The sequence below is a fragment of the Mesoplodon bidens genome (genome assembly GCF_964165515.1).
Source record: "Mesoplodon bidens genome assembly, chromosome: 14".
Taxonomy (NCBI): domain Eukaryota; kingdom Metazoa; phylum Chordata; class Mammalia; order Artiodactyla; family Ziphiidae; genus Mesoplodon; species Mesoplodon bidens.
In genome coordinates, this window is record NC_138170.1 from 67,218,618 (window position 1) to 67,240,941 (window position 22,324).

A 22,324-nucleotide genomic window follows, 5' to 3' on the forward strand; every position below is an offset into this window, starting at 1 on the left:
ACAATATTTTTTATGGATGGGTGGATGAACGCACATAAGGAGGCATGCACACCTCTTACAGAAGATTTCACAAGAGCCACCACTCCTTTCTACAAATACCCAAGCAACTGGCTTCAAGGTCCTGGCCCTAATTTTAAAACTCTGACCTAAAACCTTGAAAATGCAAACAGAAATATAAACCTTGAGCTCAAAAGATAAAAATGGTAGCTACAATCTGCATTGTGTGCTGTTTTACTGCTTACAACATCTTTTAACTTACGTCAACCTCTGGCTAAGGACAGAGCACTTCTTCATCACCACAAGCCTAACCCCATGACAGAAAGGGCAGAAAAGAGAGAACCAAATGGACAGAATCAAAGCTGAGGTCCCAGAAGTCACTGTGTCACCAGGAATGCCAACGGTGAGAAACAGCGGTACTCCTTAGAGCTGAGCAGCTGTGCTCTTCCTTTGATATTTATTCCTCATTTCAGTAAGTGGTAATTCCATTCTTTTAGTCTCTCAGACCAGAAACCTCAAATCATTCTTGACACAGTATGGAAGCCCAACCGTGCAGGCTACTTGCAACTCAACACTTAAGAGAATAGTTAAGAGCTACTTAAGGATCTATAAACAGCTCATCATCGTGGACGGGAGGGGAAGGTTTGTGAAAGATCCTAATAAAATTCTTACCTTCTGTTATAGTCCAAAATTGCTAGAAAGATGTGGTTTTAGTGTAATGTTAAGTTCCTAGAGGACTAACATATCCTGTGAAGTGTGATTCTTTGGCCCTAAGTACAGGAAGTCATACTTTGAAAGGGTTAAGTACAGGAGCAACAGAGTTATATGGGAACTTATAAGAGGAGCATCTAGCTCAGTAGGAGTTTGGGAAGAACAGAAACGTCTTCCTTTAGTGCTGCATACAGTACTATAGAGGGAGGAACACTCATAAAAGAATACATGTTCCCGAACAATTGTCCCCATTCTTTCTCCTATATTCTCTATTTTTTCCTGTTTACCCACTCACTCCCATCAGCATGCAAACATCATTAAAAAGGTCTTTCTTGACTTCATATCCCTCTTCAGGTCCCATCTCATTTCTCTGTTCTACTTTACAAAATAATCTCCTTTAAAGAATTAGTCTATATTCGAGGTCTACATTTCCTCTTTTATTATTCTCTCCAGAACCCTCTACCAGTCAGCCTTTCCTCCACACCTCTCTACCAAAACAGCTCATCAAGGTCACCAATGACCACACCACTGCCAAATCCAATGGTCATTTCTCAGTCCTCATCTTATTACTGTTCTATCAGCAGCATTCCGACATAGCTGATCACTTTTTTCCTGGAACATTCTTTACTTGACTTCCAGGATCCCAGTCTCTCTTGGCTCTTCTCTGCTTCTCCACTGGCCCTCCCTCTGGTCTCCCCAACCTCTAAACGCTGAAGTGTACCAGCACTTAACCCCAAGACCTCTTTTCTTTATCTACACTCCCCCAGGTGAGCTCATCCAGGTTCTTGACTTTAAATACCATTTATATGCTGATGATTCCCAACTATTTTATCTCCATCCCAGACCTCTTCCTAACCTGAGTTTCATTTATCCAACTACCACGATGAAAACCAAAATCCTGATTTTGTGTTTTTCCTTTGATATTTATTCCTCATTTCAGTGAATGGCAATTTCATTCTTTCTGTCTCTCAGGCCAAAAACTTCAGCGTCATCCTTGATTCCTATCTTTCTCTTGCTTCCACATTCCAAATGGCAGCAAATCCTACTGACTCCACTGTCAATTTCTATCCTCAGTCCAGCCACTTCTCACCCCCTCCACAACCACCTTGTCTGAGCCATTATTATCTCCAGCCTGGATGACTGCAACTACCCCTAACTGCTTCTGCCCTTGCTCACTTGCAGTTGATTGCCATCACCACAGGCAGAGAGGTCTTTTCAACACACTCATCAGATTACGTTCCTCCTTTGCTCAAAAGTCTCAAATGGTAGGGATTTAGCTCCTTCACAGAGGAGTGTGACAAGGTAACAAACAATTGAGCAAAGATGCGAAAAAGGTGTGAAAAATACACACAAAAAATGTGTATTTTTGAAAACAACAACAAAAGGAGTGAAATGTGAGATTTAAAAAATTAAAACAGCTCTTGTACATATAAGGTAGTCAGAAAGATAATTACATATTTAGCACTTGGACTCATCTGAACTGCTAGTTATTTTAGTCCATGCACTGCACTGTAGCTCTTTTGCCCTATTTTAGTTTGTACAATGTATTTTTATTCTACTGGCTATTTTAGACCAACATTCTTTTAAAAATGCTCAGACAATCCCTACTTTATCCCTTCTCAAAATGTTGATCCTAGAACTAATAAATTTATGTTTATTGGCAAAAGACTGATTTATACAGCTAAATTTATAATAAGAGAAATGCTGATCTCAGGACTAATATTAATTTGTGTTTATCAGCAATGGGCTGATTTACACAACTAAATTCAAAATAAAAGAAACTTAAGACCGTGAAAAGAATTTGGTCTACTGGAAACCATAAAAAGTGCTTTATGATCTCCAACTTTCAAGCCTACTATACATTCTTTATTTTGCCTTTGAGAGAATAAAGAAAACTTAGTACTTGTTTCTAACAGCGTTGGAAATGTTGGAGACTAACGTTCTAGAATTCAGTTTTCACTTCTGCCACTGATTTTCCTTGTGACCTATAAGTTAATCTTTTTTTGTGAAACTGAGTAAATGATGATTTAAAACATGTCTTAATGTAAAATTTGAGCCATAAACATTATATGAGGAGCAAAACACAAGTGAAAATCCTCCTGGAGTTCTACCTCAGACAGTGACCATTCCTGTGTTTTTATATCTGAAGTTCCAACAGTTATTCAAGCAATTTACTGCCACTCTGTTGCAACGTCAAAGATTGCTCCCATAGCAATCTTTCTTGTAAGCCGAAAATGAGACATTTAGATGTAGCCAAGTCAACATAATCATTTGATTTTCTTTTTGTCAGTCTTTGGTCAAATCTTCTCTTGGATAGACGTAGAAGATTATCTGACCTATGACTGTTAAAATGTCAGCCGTTCTGCCAACTGCCTTAATGGCAATTTTCCCAGCATTAGCAATAAATATGTGCATCCTTCCTTTTTCAAGTTATAGTACCTTGGCAAGTAACTTAAACTAACAACATGGAGTTTTGGCAATTTATTAGGTCTAAGCTTTTCTTCTGGTAATAGCAGCTGTGTCATAGTTCTCTTTTCCTTTCAGAAGTGACAGGTAGACATCTTGAGCAGAATGGATCCCAAACCCAGGTTGCTCTGCAAAGGGAAATTTTATTTCCTTTCTTAGAGACTGTTCGCTGTCAACAAACAAGCTGTCATCTGAAATTGACTGCTCTTACTGCTTAGGTAGCTAAAAGCTAAGAAATACTCAACAGTGGCTATAACTTTAGCTGGTGACAGCCTGGTAAGGATGATTCTTTAAATAGACTCTGACAACCAATAGCCTAAGCCTGGAGGTTGTTCCTTGTTAAACGCATAATTATCTACCACATGTGAGAAGGAAAGCCAAAGTTAGTCTGATTAGAACATCTCACACTTCACAAAAATGTTTTCTAAGATATATCATTTAATTATTCCCAAACCCTGTTCAGCAGATATAATTCATTTATACCTATTTTAGAAATCAGAAAACTGAGGCTTAGTCAAGAAACCTGCCTGCAGTCATTGAGAGAGTAATAAAGAGTCAGAACTCAACCTTAAGACTTAAAATTTATTCATCCATTCATTACTGTAGATTAAGAGCCTAAAATCTGCCAGGCCCTATATGAGGCACTGCAAACATAGTGAGTAAAAGAGACATGATCCCTGCCCTCCTGGAGCTTATGGTCTAGTGAGTGAGTCAGACATTAATCCAAAATAACACTCCTATAAATTACAACCTGTGAAAAATACTATCCATGAAAGGGCAGAGGGCTCTGAGAGCATTTTCAGGAAGACCTGGCCTGTTCAGGCTTTGGGGCTCATTACTTGAGGGAACTTTAAAAAGCTGAGTCAAAAGACCATGTGGAAAAATAAACAATCAATACCAGCCAGGAAAACTGTGAAGAAGAAAAGCAATGAGAGGAGGCTAGTTACACCAGGTAACAAAGCATCATATAATCACACAGTAATTACAGCAGCATAGTACTGGTGTTAAATCAACAGACAGACTAATAGAACAGGAAGTAAGTCCAGAAATAAGCCCAAAAAGATTCAGTGCGTGATTGATAGTGTGGGACAACTGGAGCCATAAAGGAATAAGTAAAACTTAGATCCATATTTTACAACATATATAAGGAAAAAGTCCAAGTGGATTAAGAATTTCAGTGTAAAAACTAAAACTGTAAAGAAGCAAACATTGACGAATGTCTTTATAAAACCTTGCAGCGGAGAATGACTTTCCAATTCAGAAGCCACAAAGGAAAAGATAGATAAACTTGACTACCTGAACATAAAAATTTTCTGGATGGCAAGAAAACACCATCAGCAATGTTAAAAGACAACTGGCAAACTGAGGAAAGTATATTTTCAACTCCATCACAAAGAGCTAATGCTCTTAATGAAAAAGAGATTTAAAACCCAAGAGAATAACAGGAAAGGATAAACAGAAAAGAAATACAAATAACTCTTAAACATATGAAAATATTCTAAACCCCATTCATATCAAAAAATATACAAATTAAAACTAAATTGAACATCATTTTCCACCAAACCGATTGGCAGAAATCTATCAGCATTTTAAAGATATCACTGCACTGTCTTCTCACCTCCACTGTTTTTGATGAACAGTTAGTGGTGACACAAATGATTTTCACCTACATATAAAGTGTTATTTTCTGTGGTCACTTAAAATTTTCTCTTTATGTTTGGTTTTCAGTATTTTGACTATGATGTGTCTTGTTTTTTCCTTGCATTTGTCTTGGTTGGGGTTTGTTGAGATTCTTGAATCTGTAAATGTATATCTTCCACCATATTTAGAAATATCTGGGCATTATTTAATCAAATATTTTCCTGTTTTCTTTCACGCATATTAAACATTTGGATTTTGTACCATAAGCTCTGCTTTCCCTTCTAAGTATCAACCCCCATCTAGTATCTGCTGCTTTTGATCACTCTCCAGTGCCCTGAGGCACATGGCTTTATATCTGCGGATGGGTTAGTCTAATAGGAGCTACCCGGTAATTATGCAAAGTGGAATCTGACAGAAACCTGCAAATACGTTTGATTTATGATTGGCACTGCTGTGGAGAAACAACCACTCTCATATATTGCTGCTGGGTTAATAAATTGGTATAAACATTATGAGGGCATTCTGGTGATAAAATTATAAACACACATAATCTTTTTTTTTTTTTTTTTTTTTTTTTCTTTTTGCGGTATGCGGGCCTCTCACTGCTGTGGCCTCTCCCGCTGCGGAGCACAGGCTCCGGACGCGCAGGCCCAGCGGCCATGGCCCACGGGCCCAGACGCTCCGCGGCATATGGGATCCTCCCAGACCGGGGCACGAACCCGTATCCCCTGCATCGGCAGGCGGACTCCCAACCACTGCGCCACCAGGGAGGCCCAACACACATAATCTTTGATCCAGCAATTCCACTTCTAGTTATTTATCTTACAGACATACTGGAACACATGCGAAGTGACATGTACAAGATTATTTATTCCAGTCTTATTTGTAACATCGAAAGATTCAAAACAACTTTAATGCCCAACAACAGAATTCAGATTAAATAAATTATGGTTCAATTATTCAGTGTAATAATATACAATTATTTTTTAAAGGAATGCTTATATGGAAAAAATCTCTGAGCTATATTAAGTCAAAAGTAAGGTGCAAAACAGAGTATATATGTTACCATTTGCATAAAAAGTATGTACTATATGTTACCATTTGCTTATATGTGCATAAAGAAACTCTGAAAAACTACAATAGGTAAAAGCTACACCAGTGCTTATTTGGGGGGGAGAAGCAAAGGAAGGTGGTTTGATTTGGGTGGACACAAGACAATGATGGGAGGGAGACTTTTCACTATATATCTTTTAATACATTTTGATTTTTGGACACTATGAACATATTACCCACTCAAAGAAATTTTAAGGGATTTGAAAAGTAAAATTAGAAGTGTGTATAATGAGATGCTCATAATTCATGCACTCATTCATTTATTCAACCAACATTTATTGAGCACCTACCCATGCCAAGTCCCAGGCTGGGTAATGGAGATCTTAAGACCAAGAAAATACAGTCTGTCTATCTTGACTAGACAAACAAAATATTACAGTGTGATGTTTGAAGAGAGATATTTACAGGATGTGGAGGTAACTAAGTTAAGACTCTTAGTTTCAGGTGACAGAATTCTAATTCAAACTAACTTGAGCAAATAAAAGAGAATTTATTTAAAAGATATGCGGTATCTCAGGGAATCTAAGATTAAAAAAGCAGCCCACACCTAGAGGGGTGGGATAGGGAGGGTGGGAGAGAGATGCAAGAGGGAGGAGATGTGGGGATGTATGTATACATACAGCTGATTCACTTTGTTATACAACAGAAACTAACACACCAGTGTAAAGCAATTATACTCTAATAAAGATGTTAAAAAAAATAAAGCAGCCCAGCCTCAGTTCAAAGGACTCTAATGCCCCCAGAATTTTCTCTCTGTCTCTTATCTCTGCTCTCTCTGTGCTTCGTCTTACTTTCTATTTACCACTTTCTGATTCTTTTGACTAAATAATATGAGAAAAAAAAGGTCCTAGAGTTACATGTTACAGACCAGCTACCCATAACAAGACCAATCTCACTCTCAGAACTAACTCCAAAATCCCAAGCAAGAACTCTGTTTGGCTTAGGTGCCTCCTGATCTAATCAACACTATTTCCACAGTTTTTACAGTGAAAAAGTTAATGTTACCATAAATTCATTGAAATAACTGAAAAACTAGGAAACTTTTCGGGGGAGGCAGGGTTGAGTTATATGTACATTTCCCAAAAGTCCTAAAAAAGTATGAGGGGCTTTCTTACAGAACACATCGAATACAAGATTCTTCATCTTTTTCCTTTTACTATGTGGAGAGAAGGCTTTAAAAAGTAGACTCAGCCGGTCCTTTGGAGATACCCATAGGTTCTCCTCATGCTGAGGAAATTGTGCAAGGGGTGCTCCCAATATCTAAATACCATCGAAAATGGGGCACCCAAGACTCAGAACAAACAAGTGGCTTCACAAATGCAAGTAAGCAGCACCATTCCAGCCCTCCCTCACACGCTGCTGCGCGAGGTGCAGGCAAAGGATTCCCTCTATGTTTCATAATGTTTCCGTAAAACCAGGTCTTCTCCACTTGACTGGCCCTGCTGCTAAAGGAAACTTGAATTTTCTACTGATGCTTGCATTATATTTAAAAAAACAAACAAACAGTAATAAAGGTCCTTTTAAAAGTCAGTGAGATTGGAAAAGCTATCATGTTTACTTTAAATGTCTGGAGATATAAAGTAATTTAGGTATACACACACATACACACACACACACACACACACACACTACTTTTAGTGAATAAACTAAAAAACTGAGGTATAAACTACTGTGACCAAGATCCTAAGTATTCCTACTGACATACAGGTCAAAATCCAATATAACAAATTCCATTATGCAAACAATAAAATTGTGAGAGCCTCTGCCACGGGATCATTCATTTTAAATAATGCTCAACTCATACTAGTTCCATGTGGTTAAAAACAAAAACAAACAAACAAATCTGGACAGTTCCAGGAAGTGACTATTATAGATTTGACTACCATGCTACACTCCTTCCAAAGGAGAGCCACAAGTTTATCCCCGCCACAGGTCAAATGCCATCAGAGCATAACTCCCAAGTAGCATAAATTAAAGGGGGATGATGAGAAGCCCCCTGTATCCCCTGCTCCCTGTGGCTGACTGGCGTCACTGAATACCTACTCCATCCTCGTGGCCAGTGGTGAAAAGGCTGTCCACTTCCAGAGCCCCTCCAGCTATTCTGATCCCTCTCTGAGCACTCTCTCCCTCCTCTTCCACCATTCTAGACCAGTGCTGCCCAAGAGACAGAGAGACAGAGAGAAGGAATGCAATACACAAATGTGAGCCATATATACATATGCCACTGGAGATTATTTAACATTTTCTAACAGCCACATGTAAAAAGATAAAGGGGGACTTCCCTGGTGGCCCAGGGGTAAAGGATCTGCCTTCCAGTGCAGCAGTGGCCTGGGCTCGATCCCTGGTCAGGGAAATAAGATCCCAACTAAGCCTGCACGCCACAACTACTGAGCTCATGTGCCACAACTAGAGAGCCTATGTGCTGCAAACTACAGAGCCCACGTACCCTGGAGCCTGCACGCCACAACTAGATGAGAGAAAACCCACGTGCCATGAAGAAAGATCCTGCACGCCTGAATGAAGATCCCGCATGCCACAACTAAGACCCGACGTAGCCAGAAGTAAAAATTAAATAAATAAACAATAAATAAATCTTTTAAAAAAATAAAATAAAAAGATAAAGAAAAACAGGTGAAATTAATTTTAATAATGTCCCAATATATCCAGAATATTATCATTTCCACGTTATCAACATTAAAAAATTATTAACAAGATCATTTTTTGGTGCCAATTCTTTGAACTCTGCTGTGTATTTCACACTTGCATACATCTCAATTCAGACCAGCCACATTTCAAGTGCTCAACAGTCACTTATGTATAGTCAGGGGTTCCTGTTTTGGACAGCACAGTTCAAGATATTTTTCCATTAACATTAATTCCTATGTTAAGTTAGTTACTCCCTGTCACAAATACCTGAAGAGCTACCTGAGCTACCAAATGCTATGAACCTGGAACACTCCTGACAGGAAGGTTGGTAAATGTCACCTGGTTAGTGGGAATGAACATGGGACCCATGCCTCTTGCAGCTAATACGTTTTTTCCTTCTTCCTCCAAATACTATCTGAACTTACTGCCTTTACTTTGTCTTCACCACTTCCCTTGCTGATACCCTGAAATCTGTTCCCCCAACCTCAGAACCCCACCAAAACTACTCCTGGAAAGATAAGCAACACTCTCCTTCTTAAAAAGTAACTCTCCCTTTCCCCTTGTTTTCCATACTTAATCTGCACCTTGGTGATATCAACTTCTACTGGTCCACATATGGTACTTCATGATTAACAGCATTTTCAGAGATAAGACAGGAACAATCACTGAACTACAATTTACTGAGCAACTACTATAATAAGTTACTTCAAATATATACAAAAGGCGGCTAATAATAATAACAATAATATTTTGTGTTACACAACTCCACGGTTTGCTTAATTTTGCTTGCTTCGCACACAGGGGATCTAATTTAATCTTTGTGTCAAGGTTGGGGTGACAGAGTAGTTATCTCCGGCAAAGTGACACAGGGAAAAGCTTTAGCCACACACACACAAAAACTAATGACAGGGGCTTGCCTGGTGGTCCAGTGGGTACGATTCCGCACTCCCAATGCAAGGGGCCCAGGTTCGATCCCTGGTTGGGGAACTAGATCCCACATGCATGCCGCAACTAAGACCCAAAATAAATAAATAAATATTTTTAAAATACAACTAATGACAGAATTAGAATCCAAAGCTCCCACCTCCCAGATCACTTCTCTCTCCAACACATTTCTACATGGCCTCTGCCTTAGAGGAGCTTACACTCTAAGCACACTGCTTTAAAAGTAATCAAGTGGGCTTCCCTGGTGGCGCAGTGGTTGAGAGTCCGCCTGCTGATGCAGGGGAAACGGGTTCATGGCCCAGTCCGGGAAGATCCCACATGCTGCGGAGCAGCTAGGCCCGTGAGCCATGGCTGCTGAGCCTGCGCGTCCGGAGCCTGTGCTCCGCAATGGGAGAGGCCACAACAGTGAGAGGCCCACGTACTGCAAAAAAAAGTAATCAAGCAACGAGGCCGTAAGAATGAGGAGGCTCTAATGCCTTGGTAGCCAACTTAAGCCAGAATCAATTCCTGTAAATGGCTCAAGATTAAGAAGAACAGCCAATCCCAAACAGCCAACTAGTCTTTCCCAAAAAATGCAACCACTTCAGCTCTAGCCAATCAATTTCCTTGCTTTGCGTCCAACTCCTCTCTGTAAAAACCTTGCCTGTAACTCTTATCAGTAGAACACTCCTAACCACCTTGCATCAGTGTTTGCCCAAATAAACTCTTAAAAATTTTAATATGTCTCTGTTTACCTTTTAACAGTGCTCATATACTTTCCCTTCAAATGTAATATCACAGCAAGATGGGGTGACAGAAGCATCAAGTCATTAATTCAAATGAGGAGCTATCATGAAATGGCTCCTTTCATATTTTTAAATGTTGCCAGAGTTTAATTTATAAACCATAAATTTTGAAAATCTTACTGGGATTTGTGGTCAGGTACAACAAGAAAGGGTAATTGTTTCACATTCTCCAACATACATCATTATTAAGAAAATGCCCACAAAAGGAAAAATCGGTTGCTAAGAAAATGTTTTATCTCACAGAGCACCCACTGGTGATCTTTAATATGTAAAATATGTGGTTTTAGAACATCTCAAAACCTTCGTTTCACGGCAGGAAAGACAAATGCCTTTAATCAAAATATTAGGTATGATAAACTAAATTTGAGTTCTGGGAATTAAAACAAAAGCCAGGGTCTTCCCTGGTGGCGCAGTGGTTGAGAGTCCGCCTGCCGATGCAGGGGACACGGGTTCGTGCCCCGGTCCGGGGAGGTCCCACATGCCGCGGAGTGGCTGGGCCCGTGAGCCACGGCCGCTGAGCCTGTGCATCCGGAGCCTGTGCTCCGCAACGGGAGAGGCCACAACAGTGAGAGGCCCACGTACAGGAAAAAAAAAAAAAAAAAAAAAAAAAAAAAAAAGCCAAAGAAAAATTCACAAATTTGCTTACTGCACTCTGTTACCATTAACAGACTCTGGTTCTTTAGCTATAGCAGACACATGCAGGAAATGCTGACAAGGCAATTGACAGATACAATACAAAGTGAGACCTTAGGTTCTACCCATTGAGAAAACTTATAATGTACCTTTATTTTGATATGTTGTAGCAAAACAGTATATACAATTTTAACACCTATAGCTTACATTGTGACATTCATTGAAATTAAAATTCTAATCTTTTTTTTTTTTTTGCGGTACGCGGGCCTCTCACTGTTGTGGCCTCTCCCGTTGCGGAGCACAGGCTCCGGACGCACAGGCTCAGCGGTCATGGCTCACGGGCCTAGCCGCTCGGCGGCATGTGGGATCTTCCCGGACCGGGGCACGAACCCATGTCCCCTGCATCGGCAGGCGGACTCTCAACCACTGCGCCACCAGGGAAGCCCAAAATTCTAATCTTAATAACTCTGCTCAAAGAAGTAGCAGGAGGAAGATCTTTGTGGTAATCTGTATCTTGATTGCAGTGGTAGTTACAGGAAATTACTCATGTGATAAAATGGCATACACATACATTGTACCAATGTCAATCTCTTGGTTATGTAAAAAATAACCACCGGGGGAAACCAGGTTAGGGTATACAAGACCTCTCTGTACTATTTTGCAACTTCTTGTGAATCTATAACTATTTAATATATCTTTCAAAATTAAATATTTTAATATATCTTTTAAAAATGATTCTGATCATGCAGGAACATTAGAATTGTTCATTCTGAACAGGTAAGCTTGCATCCCAATGTATCACTGTTTTCTCCCAATTAAAAAAAAAATTGGTGTTTACTAAAAATTATAAAACCAGCATAGACTAAGAATACAGTCTTCAAAGCTCTACTTACTAAAGGAGATGGACAAAGCAATAAGAGAGATGACTTCATAAAAAGACCATGGTAAAGAATTAATAAAGAGTTTGTGTTGGTTTTTTGTTTGTTTGTTTTTTTAATGTTTCCTTTCAAATGTGCACTTGCTGAAATCCTCTAACTGGAAATTGAGGAGGAAAAAGAAGAGTGTCTGCAGTGGTGTGCAGGGAGCACTGTATTTCAAATTAATATGCTTGTCAGAAGGCTGACAAGAGATCAGAGCCCTCTCCCTCTTTCTACTACATGGTTTTTAAATTTTTCCTTTTGCCAGCTGACAGTAAAATGGAAGAGGCATCTCAGGTTTTTAAAAGCCTCTTACTTTCAGAGCAGAAATGGAAGGTTAAGAATGTAAACACATGTTCCAGAAAGAAAAACTCCGTGATGCAAAGGCAAAAACAAAAAGTCACCATCTTCTCAAATGAACACAGGATGTTGTAATCCAAAGGTATTCAATAATTATGCACAGTCTTGGATTCATTACAGAAAATATTTATCAGATGGACTAGTAGAATCAGGAGAACCAAAATACATGGATTCACATTTAGCCCAGGAAGAACAAATTGACTCATAATAATTTTATTTAGAGACTATATTGATTTTCATATTTTATTTCCTATATCAATTTCTTTCATATTAAAATGTCCTCTTGCTTCAATATTCCAAAAAGACATAATAGATATGATTTACTAATCAGTAAAACAGTCATATGTATGCTTATAATTCTTGTCCCCCGCATATGCTATGCCTCTAAGTTTTTCTGCAACCATATAACCCCCTGACCTCCTCTTCCTATAGTGCTGTCTATGTCCACCTTCCTTTAGGACCTAGGTCAGTTCTGGTTCATCAGTGAAGACTTTCCTTAGTCACTCCGTTTCTCAGTGATTGGCTCTTCTGAATTCATGTACAGGCTGTCCATTCCATCTGAGATAATCTGTTCAGCATTGCTATTTCATTTTTTACAAATATGTGTTGAGACTTAACTTGATTCTAACACCTTCAAGAGCAAAAGCCAGGACTGCTTTTTTTCACTCAAACTAGCATAGCAGACTTTCCATATCAGTCCTATACCGACCGGCTTAGCCCTACTAAATTATATCTTATAGGTATGGTGCAGCATTCCAGTGCATATAACTATAAAAATAATTTTAAATATTGATTCTGTAGTTCTTCATAATAATTATCTTTTCAAGCTCTGTGTTACCAGAAAAACTGAAAAGCATGCCTTTCAATAACCTAATAAAACAATGAAACGGGGTCAAAGGAGAAGCCCTGTGACATTCCACAAACACCTGATGGCTGACAAAAGGTATAGCCAATCTTTTATGTGGAGCTCTTCCATGGATTCAGACAACTAAGAAAGGAGCCCACAGTCAGTAGAATACTAAGGGAGAACAACTGAATGTTTACTGAAAATTAGATAATCTAAGTCAATAATATTCACCTTCCTTAAAAGGATAAATTAAGTTTGCCATGACTGTTTCTTAGTTACCCAACTGTTGTTCCAATTGACTATTGCATTCTTATTTAAATGTCTGCAAATCATCCACCTAAAGACCTGAGTGTAATTTCTTTCAAAAATCTCCAGAATGTTTTTGCTTTCTACAATCCCTAGGACCTTTTTGCTTCCCCATAATTTCTCAAAGATAATATCTCTGAAGCACATCAGCCAGTTTCTTCAGTGCCCTGAAACAGTCCCCCCTAGAGCCTCCAGAAGGAACGCAGCCTTGACGATAATTTTGATTTTAGTCCAGGGAGACCCATTTCGGACTTCTGACCACCAGAACTGTAAGATAATAAATTTGTGTTGTTTTAAGCTACCAAGTTTGTGGCAATTTGTTACAGCAGCAATAGGAAACTATTACAGTCCCTGATTCAAAAAATCTTGGCTCAAAACCAAACTGCTTTCTTTCTGCTAGGGTCCCGTGTTTGTCACCGAAATTCTTTGTCTGGATTTGTATTCCATTAGCAAGCTGTCCTTTAACATATTCCTGAACCAGCATGCCGTGCTCAAATGTGTTTCATCCTGCAAGACTCACCTTTATGCCCTGTTCTAGACCAAAAACTAACTCACATGCCTATATTTTTACTTCTAGAGTCTCGGCTCCTACTTCCACTGGGCCCTCCCTAGGGCTGGTCAGCTGCAAGCTTAACCTCTAATTGTCCACCTTGCCTTGTTACAGGATTCTCAGTTTCTTTACTTCCCCTAAGTCCATAATCATTGCCCTAATGCTTACAAATTACTCAATAGTATATCAAAATAAACTGGGGCAAATGTAGCAGCAGTAGGTTTAAAGAATGGAGAATCAATAACATTAAATGAGAAGTTTTAAATATACTATAAATTCAAACTACCTAGCTATTTTAAATGAATTTAAACTTCTACACTCAGAAGAACTGTATCTCAAGTATTAGCTGAGCCAATGAACATAATTTTAAAAATTCTTAGATCAGAAATGGTACCGTAAAACTGGATATACTTTAATTCAGCCTTAATATTAAAAGGGGGAATTAGGAGGGAAGGAAAATCCTAAAAACTAAAGACCAATTAGTTTGACAGTGATTCCAATCATGTCTTTAAAGGAATCTCTCGGCACTAAAGACAACACAGACAGGTTCACCAAGAAGTCATGTCAAATTAACCTAACACCTCTTTTGAGAGGACAGCTAAGTTGATTTTTTAATAAGAAAAATGTTGAGATTAGAGGATACACTAAGTTTAATAAAGTTTTCCTTACTATCCATACGAACAGATTAAAGTTTCAGAACAATAGTTTAAACCTTGAACTCTGCACTACTGGTAGAAATGTAAAATGGTGCAGCCATTATGGAAAACAGTTCAGAGATCCCACAAAAAAATATAAAAATAGAATTAGCAATATGATCCAGCAATCCTACTTTGGGGGATATATTCAAAAGAATTCAAAGCAAGGTCTTTGTACATACCCATGTGTAGTCAGCATTATTCACAATAGCCAAGAGGTGAAGGCAATGCAAATGTCCACTGATGGATGAATGGATAAACAAAATGTGGCATATGCATGCAATGGAATACCAGGCAGTCTTAAAAAGGACAGAAATCCTGTCACATGCTACGACATGGATGAACCTCAAAGACATTATGCTACGCGAAATAAGCCAATCACAAAAAGACAAATGCTGTTCGATTGCACTTATGTGAGGTCTCCAAAGGAGTCAAAAATCATAGAAACAGGAAGTAGAAAGGTAGCTGCCAAGGGCTGGAGGGAAGAGGAATTAATATTTAAATTGGTAGAGTTTCAGTTTTACAAGATGCAAGAGCTCTAGAGATCTATTGCACAACAATGGGAACATACTTAACACTACTAAACTGTGTACTTACAGATGGTTGACGGTAAATTTCATTTTGTCTTTTACCACAGTAAAATAAGCAAAATAAATTTACAAAATAACAAAAAAACCTTGAACTGAACACAAGATGATTTGTAACAAGGATGAATTTTAGTCCTACTGATTCAAAGGCATTAATCATGTATAAAACCTTGGAAAACATGTCCTTTGAGAAAGAGCTGAAGGACAAAAGGGGAAAGGCATATTTAACCTAAGAAAAGAAAGACTAAGTGAAATCTGAAAGAATTAACACAGAGAAGGGAACCTAAACTTATTCTGTGCTTAAATAAACTACAGTTTATTAATTAATTCATTCAACAAATGTTTACGGAATGTAAACAATATGGCAGGCACTGTTCTAGGTGTTTACTATATTTCCAGTGAACGGAACAAAGATCTTGGCCTTGGTGGAATTTTACATTCCGCTGGGGAGAGACAAACAATAAACATAATAAGTAAGTGTGGTAGGCTCCCAGTGGTCTCTGGTATTCACACTCTTATGTAACGCCTCCCCTGCATGCAGACTGGACTTAACAAGCAGAATACATCAAAATTGATGAGATGTCACGTCTGAGATTAGGTTATGAAGACTGTGACTTCTGTCTTGCTCACATACTCACTCCTGCTTACTTGCTCTGGTGAAGCCAGCTGCCATTTTATGAACTGCCCTGTGGAGAGGCCCTAAGAAGAGGCAAGGAACTGAGGGCAGCCTCCAGCCAACAGGCAGCACTATACTGAGACCCTCAGGTCAACAGCCCACAAGGAATTGAACGGTACCAAGAAATACATGAATGAACTTAGAAGGGATCCCTCTCCAGTTGAGCCTTGAGTGACTACAGCCCTGGCCAGTACCTTGAGTGCAGCCTGGGAGAGACCCTCAAACAGAGGGTCTACACAGATTCCTGGCAAACAAAAATTACGATAATAAATGCTATTGCTTTAAACCACCAAATTCTGGTATGATTATTTTATGCGGCAACATATAACTAATACAATATGTTAGTTACATAGTTTGTTAAAAAGAGATGCAAAAAAAAATGTAGAGCAGGGTCAGGGTCGGGGGAGGGTGTACAAGTTACAATTTTAAAAAGAGATGTTAGAAAGACCTCCACATGAATGTTTACACAGCATTATTCATAACAGTCGAAAAGCAGAAACAACCCAAATGCCCATCAAGTGGTGAATGGATATGTGGTATGCCCATCAAATGGACTATTACTTAGCCACAAAAAGAAATGAAGTCCTGACACATGCTACAACATGGATGAACCTCACACATATTATGTAAGGTGAAAGAGTCCAGTCACAAAAGACCACATATTGTATGATTCCACCACAGGTACACCTCATTTTATTGTGCTTCGTTTTACCGCCCTTCTCAGATATTGCATTTTTTATAAATTGGAGGTTTGTAAACCTTCTGTGTTGTTAGACGATAGTTTGCATTTTTTAGCAATAAAGTACTTTTTAATTAAAGTATGTACTTTGTTTTTTATAGAAATAATGCTATTGCACACTTAACAGACTACACTGTAGTGTAAACATAACTTTTATATGCATTAGGAAACCAAAAAATTTGTGTAACTCACTTTATTGTGATAGTTGCTTATTTGCAGTGGTCTGGAACCAAACCCGCATACTTCCCAAGTATGCCTGTGCATGAGTGTTCAGAAAAGAAAATCTATACAGACAGAAACTAGTTTAGTGGTTGCCTGAGGCTGGGGGTGGGAATAGGATTAACTATAAATGGGCATGAGGGATATAATTGGGGTGATGAAACCACTTGAAAACTGGATTGATGGTGGTTGCTCAACTTGGCAAATCTACTGAAAACCATTAAACTTTACACTTAATAAAACAGGTGAATTTGTGGTATCAAAATTATACCCAAAAAAAGTTGTTTAAAAAGAATGGGGGTATTAATATAGGCATTGCTGAGAACAGAACACATGCATAAAAACGTTAAGGAGGAAGGATATTAGCCTTGCGAATATCCAGGGGAAATATGCCAGACAACGGGAAAGCTATGCAAAGACCCTAGGGCAGGAGCATATCTTGTGTGTCTGCAGCACAGCAAGGGTGCTAGAGAGGCTGGAGCTGATGATTTTTAGACAGGAAAGTGGGAGACGAAGAGAGAGAAGGAATGATGGACGGAGGATGGTGGTGACAGGAATCACGTAGAGCTTTTTTACACCTCTGGAAAGACTGCGGCTTTTACTATGAGAGAAGAAGAGAGGGATATGAAAGTGCCGGGCAAAGGAGTGATACACTCTGACTTGCATTTTTAAAGCATCATACAATGTAAAGAAATTATAAAAGGATCCATATAAGCTGGCTACCTCCAGAGTTACTGACCCCTCTCATCTGACTGGGATACTATATACTTCCTCATAATTCAGAGTTTTGAAAAGACATTAATGTTTATCTGGTTTCTCAAGGATATCACCTGGGAAGTTTGTAAAATTTGGAATCTTACATCCGCAGCCGCAGATATTCAGAAGTCAGGGGCTGCGGATGTGAGACTGAGAAAATACACGGGCAACCTAAATCATGTTTATCTAAGGAAATGGCCAGGATTTATTATAAATGAATGTCTGAATTGAGTGTTTTATTCTATTACAGATAAAGTGACCTTTTTTCTCCCATTCTCAAAAAACCTTACCCAGCTGTTTTTTTTCCCGGCATAAATTTCCATGTTCTCTCCATACTGTGGCTCTTCCAGTAACGTCTGGTATTCAAACATGAGGCGGGAACTCTCACGGAGGCGGCTGCACTGAAATTGGTGATATTGTTGCACAAGTTCCTTCACCACAAGTAAGAGACATTCAGGATTTGATGGATTCCAGGAGGCAAGGTTCTGCAGAAGCCAAAAATAAAAGACCAGTAACAAATGCATTTTCACACAAATCCAGTATCATATTCGCACATCAATATAGAGAAAAAGAATAATGAAAATCTAAGAGAAACAGACTACTCTTTTTTTTTATTGAAGTATAGTTGATTTACAATGTTGTGTTAGTTTCTGCTGTACAGCAAAGGAATTCAGCTAAACATATATGTATATATAATCTTTTTCATATTCTTTTCCATATGGCTTATTACAGGATGTTGAATATAGCTCCCTGTGCTATACAGTAGGACTGTTGTTTATCTATTTTATATATATATATATATAAAATATATCTGCTAATCCCAAACTTCTATTTTATCCCTCCCCCACCCCCTTCTCCCTTTGTTAACCATAAGTTTGTTTTCTATGTTTGTGAGTCTGTTTCTGTTTTGTAAATAAGTTTCTTTGTATCACATTTTAGATTCCACATGTAAGTGATATCACATGGTATTTGTCTTTCTCTTTCTGATTTACTTCACTTAGTATGATAACCTCTAAGTCCATCCATGTAGCTGCAAATGGCATTATTTCATTCTTCTTTATGGCTGAGTAGTATTCCATTGTATACATGTACCACATCTTCTTTAGCCATTCATCTGCCAACAGACACTTAGGCTGCTTCCATGTCTCGGCTATTGTAAATAGTGCTGCTATGAACACTGGGGTGCATTTATCTTTTCAAATTAGAGTTTTCTCTGGATATATGCCCAGGTGTGGGATTGCTGAATCATATGGCAACTCTGTTTTTAGTGTTTTTAAGGAACCTCCATACTGTTTTCCATAGTGGCTGAACCAATTTACATTCCCACCAACAATCTAATAGGGAAACAGACTACTCTTAATTTATGATAAACTCAGAGCTGAAGTTAGAAGGGTCTTTTGAGCTTGGTGAGTTTTCCTGCCTTCTAAAAATTCTTGCAGAAAATCAAGGAGAATTCCACCGTGGGTAGGCAGAAACAGTAAAGTGTAAAGTAGGGTAGTAACAAAACAAGAAACCTAAACATCCTAGAAGACCATAATTTTAGCCCTGGAAGACTGAATTTGTTTCACAGTCTTTCATAATTTTAATTTTTTTTCCCTCTGCACCTAAATTCAGCATTAAAAGCTAATGTCAATTCAACTCAGATCCACAGACCATCTGCATCTGTAATACTAGACATAAATAAATGCTCTGTAAACATTAGCACCCCACAGAAATATAAGCACAATGGTGGTGGTTCAGTCTGAAAAAGATAGGAATGGAGTAGAGATGAGGGAAAATACAATTAGGAAATGCAAAGTTCAAAGAAAAAGAGGAAGGGAATGGCTCTGATAGCTTATGACCAGGAAAGGAGCTGGGAAAGATCTGGTAAGTATATAGTAGCTGTTAAGCTCTCATTCATTCAACAGATACTTATCAAGTACCTATTCTGTATCAGCCACTGTTCTAGGCAGTGACAGGAACAAGCCAAGTCCTTGCTAAAGGAGCTTACATTTTTGTGGGCCAAAATAAAGAATAAACAATATCAGATGGTAATAAATGCTACTGAGAAAAATAAAGCATGCATCCCTGAAAAGTGATGAAGGAAGGGCTTCAAAAGAGAAGTGATCAGCTGGGTCAAATGGTGTTGAGAGTAACATGAGGCTTGGCAATTGACTGCTGGGTCTATTGACACAGGTCAATAGTTTGCTCAGCAAGTGCTGCTTTGGTGAAATAGAAGCTTGACTGTGGAGGTTTAAAGACAGGATGAGTAGAAAGAAACTGCAGACAGCTAATACAGACAAGAGGCAGATGCGGGGTCAAGAAAAAGTTGTGCTCAGATGTTTACAGCTTGATGGAATATCCCCACAGAGGGGGGAACGTACTGATGTAAAGGGAGGTGGAGCAAGGTTCCACCAGAGAAGATAACGATTAGGGAGGTAGGGATGGGATCTCCAAGAGGGTTGCCCTAGCAATGAGCACAGGGAGTCCATCCGTAGGTACAGAAGAGGCCAGCTTAGGAGTACAAATGCAGGCAGACTGCCCTAAGTGCTGATAAGAGCTCGTGGCGGTTCTCTACTGGGAGCTTACGTTTTCTCCTTAAAATAAGGTCATCAGCTGAGAGTGAGGAAGAAGGAGGGGATATGGGAAGTTTAAGAAGAAGGTATGAAATAGTCATTTAGAGCAATAAACAATAAATGAACTGGGGAAATGGGGGAGCAATAAATGGACTGGGGAAATGGAGGAGGCATTCCAATTAGCACCAAAAGTCCCACTGAGCTTGAGGTATGATTTTTTTTTCTTTTTTTTTTTTTTTTGCGGTACGCGGGCCTCTCACTGCTGTGGCCTCTCCCGTTGCGGAGCACAGGCTCCGGACGCGCAGGCTCAGCGGCCATGGCTCACGGGCCCAGCCGCTCCGCGGCATGTGGGACCTTCCCGGACCGGGGCATGAACCCGTGTCCCCTGCATCGGCAGGTGGACTCCCAACCACTGTGCCACCAGGGAAGCCCTTGAGGTATGATTTTTAAGTGAGACCAATTAGCATAAATTCCCTTGCCTGGGTGCAATGTGGAGCGGGAGGAATCTGGATTTAACAAAGGTTGGGATTTTGCCAGGTAAGTACAAAAGAAAGAGGGGCAAGAGATCTTAGAGGGTTTGCAAAAGAATGATCATAATTATGGACCACTGACGTTAAGCCAGGAAAAAGCAAAGTAAGTTCATAAGGGAAGTGAGAGTTAGTGAAAAGGTGGTAGGACCCATGGTCCTGGTGAGCTGGAAGAATTGTTGGAGTTGAGATGCTAAAAAGAGGAAATCGGAAAGACACGAGGCGTGGTCAGAGAATGGGATGTTTGCAACTGAGATGATGGACGTGATCTATAGCGGTATTGATGAGGCCTGGCTGAGCATGTGCCTGGCTGAGGAGGTGAAGGAAGGACGAGACCACTAGAGGAAAGGAACTCAGGGACTGAGAGGCCTGCGTGTTGGAAGGAGCATTTGTATGAATATTAAATCACCTGGAATCACAGCAAGAGCAATAGTGCTGAGAAAATGACAGTGAGCCATGTGCTAAAATCTTCAAAGAATGTCTCTAGGGGGTGGTGGGTCCCACTGCCTGAGGGCCTGAGTTTCAAGGCTGGGGGTGGGGTCAGGGAAAAGGGAATGACCTTTCCTTGGCAGCAGCACTGAGGAGCAAGAACACCTACCACCCCTCCAAGTACAGTGATACAAGAGGTGAGCGAGAAATCAGCTACAATTCGCTTGAGAACATGCAGGGAAAGACAGAATCTCAGGGTAGAGGGTCTGAATACTCAGGCTTTAGAGTGGTGGTCATCAATCTTCAAACTGGAATCACCTAGAAATACTAATGCTTGGGCCCTACGCCCACCTCCAGACTCTGGTTTAACTGAGTTAATCTGGAGTATGTCTTCGGTAATGGGGTTTGTTTGTTTGTTTTTTAAAGCTCCCCAGGTGATTCAACCTGTAGCAAAGGTTGAGAACCACTGACTTAGAAGAAAAAGGGGTAGAGAAGTTAAGAATATCAGGGACTTTATTGATAACAGACCAGGTCAATACCCCAAAACACCTAATCTCTAGAAATCTAGAAATTTAGCACCTATAAAGGAAAACATCAATACATTACAAACGTTCAACAGGCAGTAATTATAGAGCTTGCTGAGTACCATAGAAGTTCTAAGAACTTTTCGTATATTCAAGTTAATCCTTATGACAACCTATGTTATATTATTATACCATTTTATAGGTGAGGAAACTGAGGCCAAAAGTAGTTTGGTATCCCATCCAAGGTCACAGAGCTATTAAACAATAAAACTAGGTTTCAAACTTAAGCAATTTGACTCCAAGTCCCTGCTTAAGCACCACAGCAGAGGTTCTTACACATTTTGGTCTCAGGAACCTTTCACACTCTTAACAAGTATTGAGGACTCTAAGGAGCTTCTATATATATGAATTATATGGGTTAAATTTACTATATTAAAAATGAAAACTGAGAAATTTTTTTAATATTTATTAATTCATTTTAAAATAACAATCCTACTACATGTTAACATAAAAACATTTTTTAATGAAAAAACTGTATTTTCCCAAAAACTCATGAGACGCATGGCATTGTTTCATATTCTTGCAAATCTCTTTAATGTCTGGTTTAATTAAAGAGCTGGATTCTCATATGTGCTTTTACATTCAGTGTTGCAATATGCTGTTTTGGCTGAAGTATATGAAGAAAATCCAACCTCATTCA

The 22,324-nt window shown here is 39.2% G+C and overlaps 1 protein-coding gene across 2 annotated transcripts in view; it reads right to left on the bottom strand.

Annotated features, from left to right (window-relative positions):
• Window positions 1-22,324, bottom strand: part of BABAM2 (BRISC and BRCA1 A complex member 2) — a 437,376-nt gene that overhangs the window by 291,860 nt on the left and 123,192 nt on the right. For both annotated transcript variants that reach the window (XM_081253809.1, XM_081253808.1), the window contains exon 5: window positions 17,880-18,074. In XM_081253809.1, coding sequence (XP_081109935.1) covers window positions 17,880-18,074 — 195 coding nt within the window. The remainder of the gene's footprint in view (window positions 1-17,879; window positions 18,075-22,324) is intronic.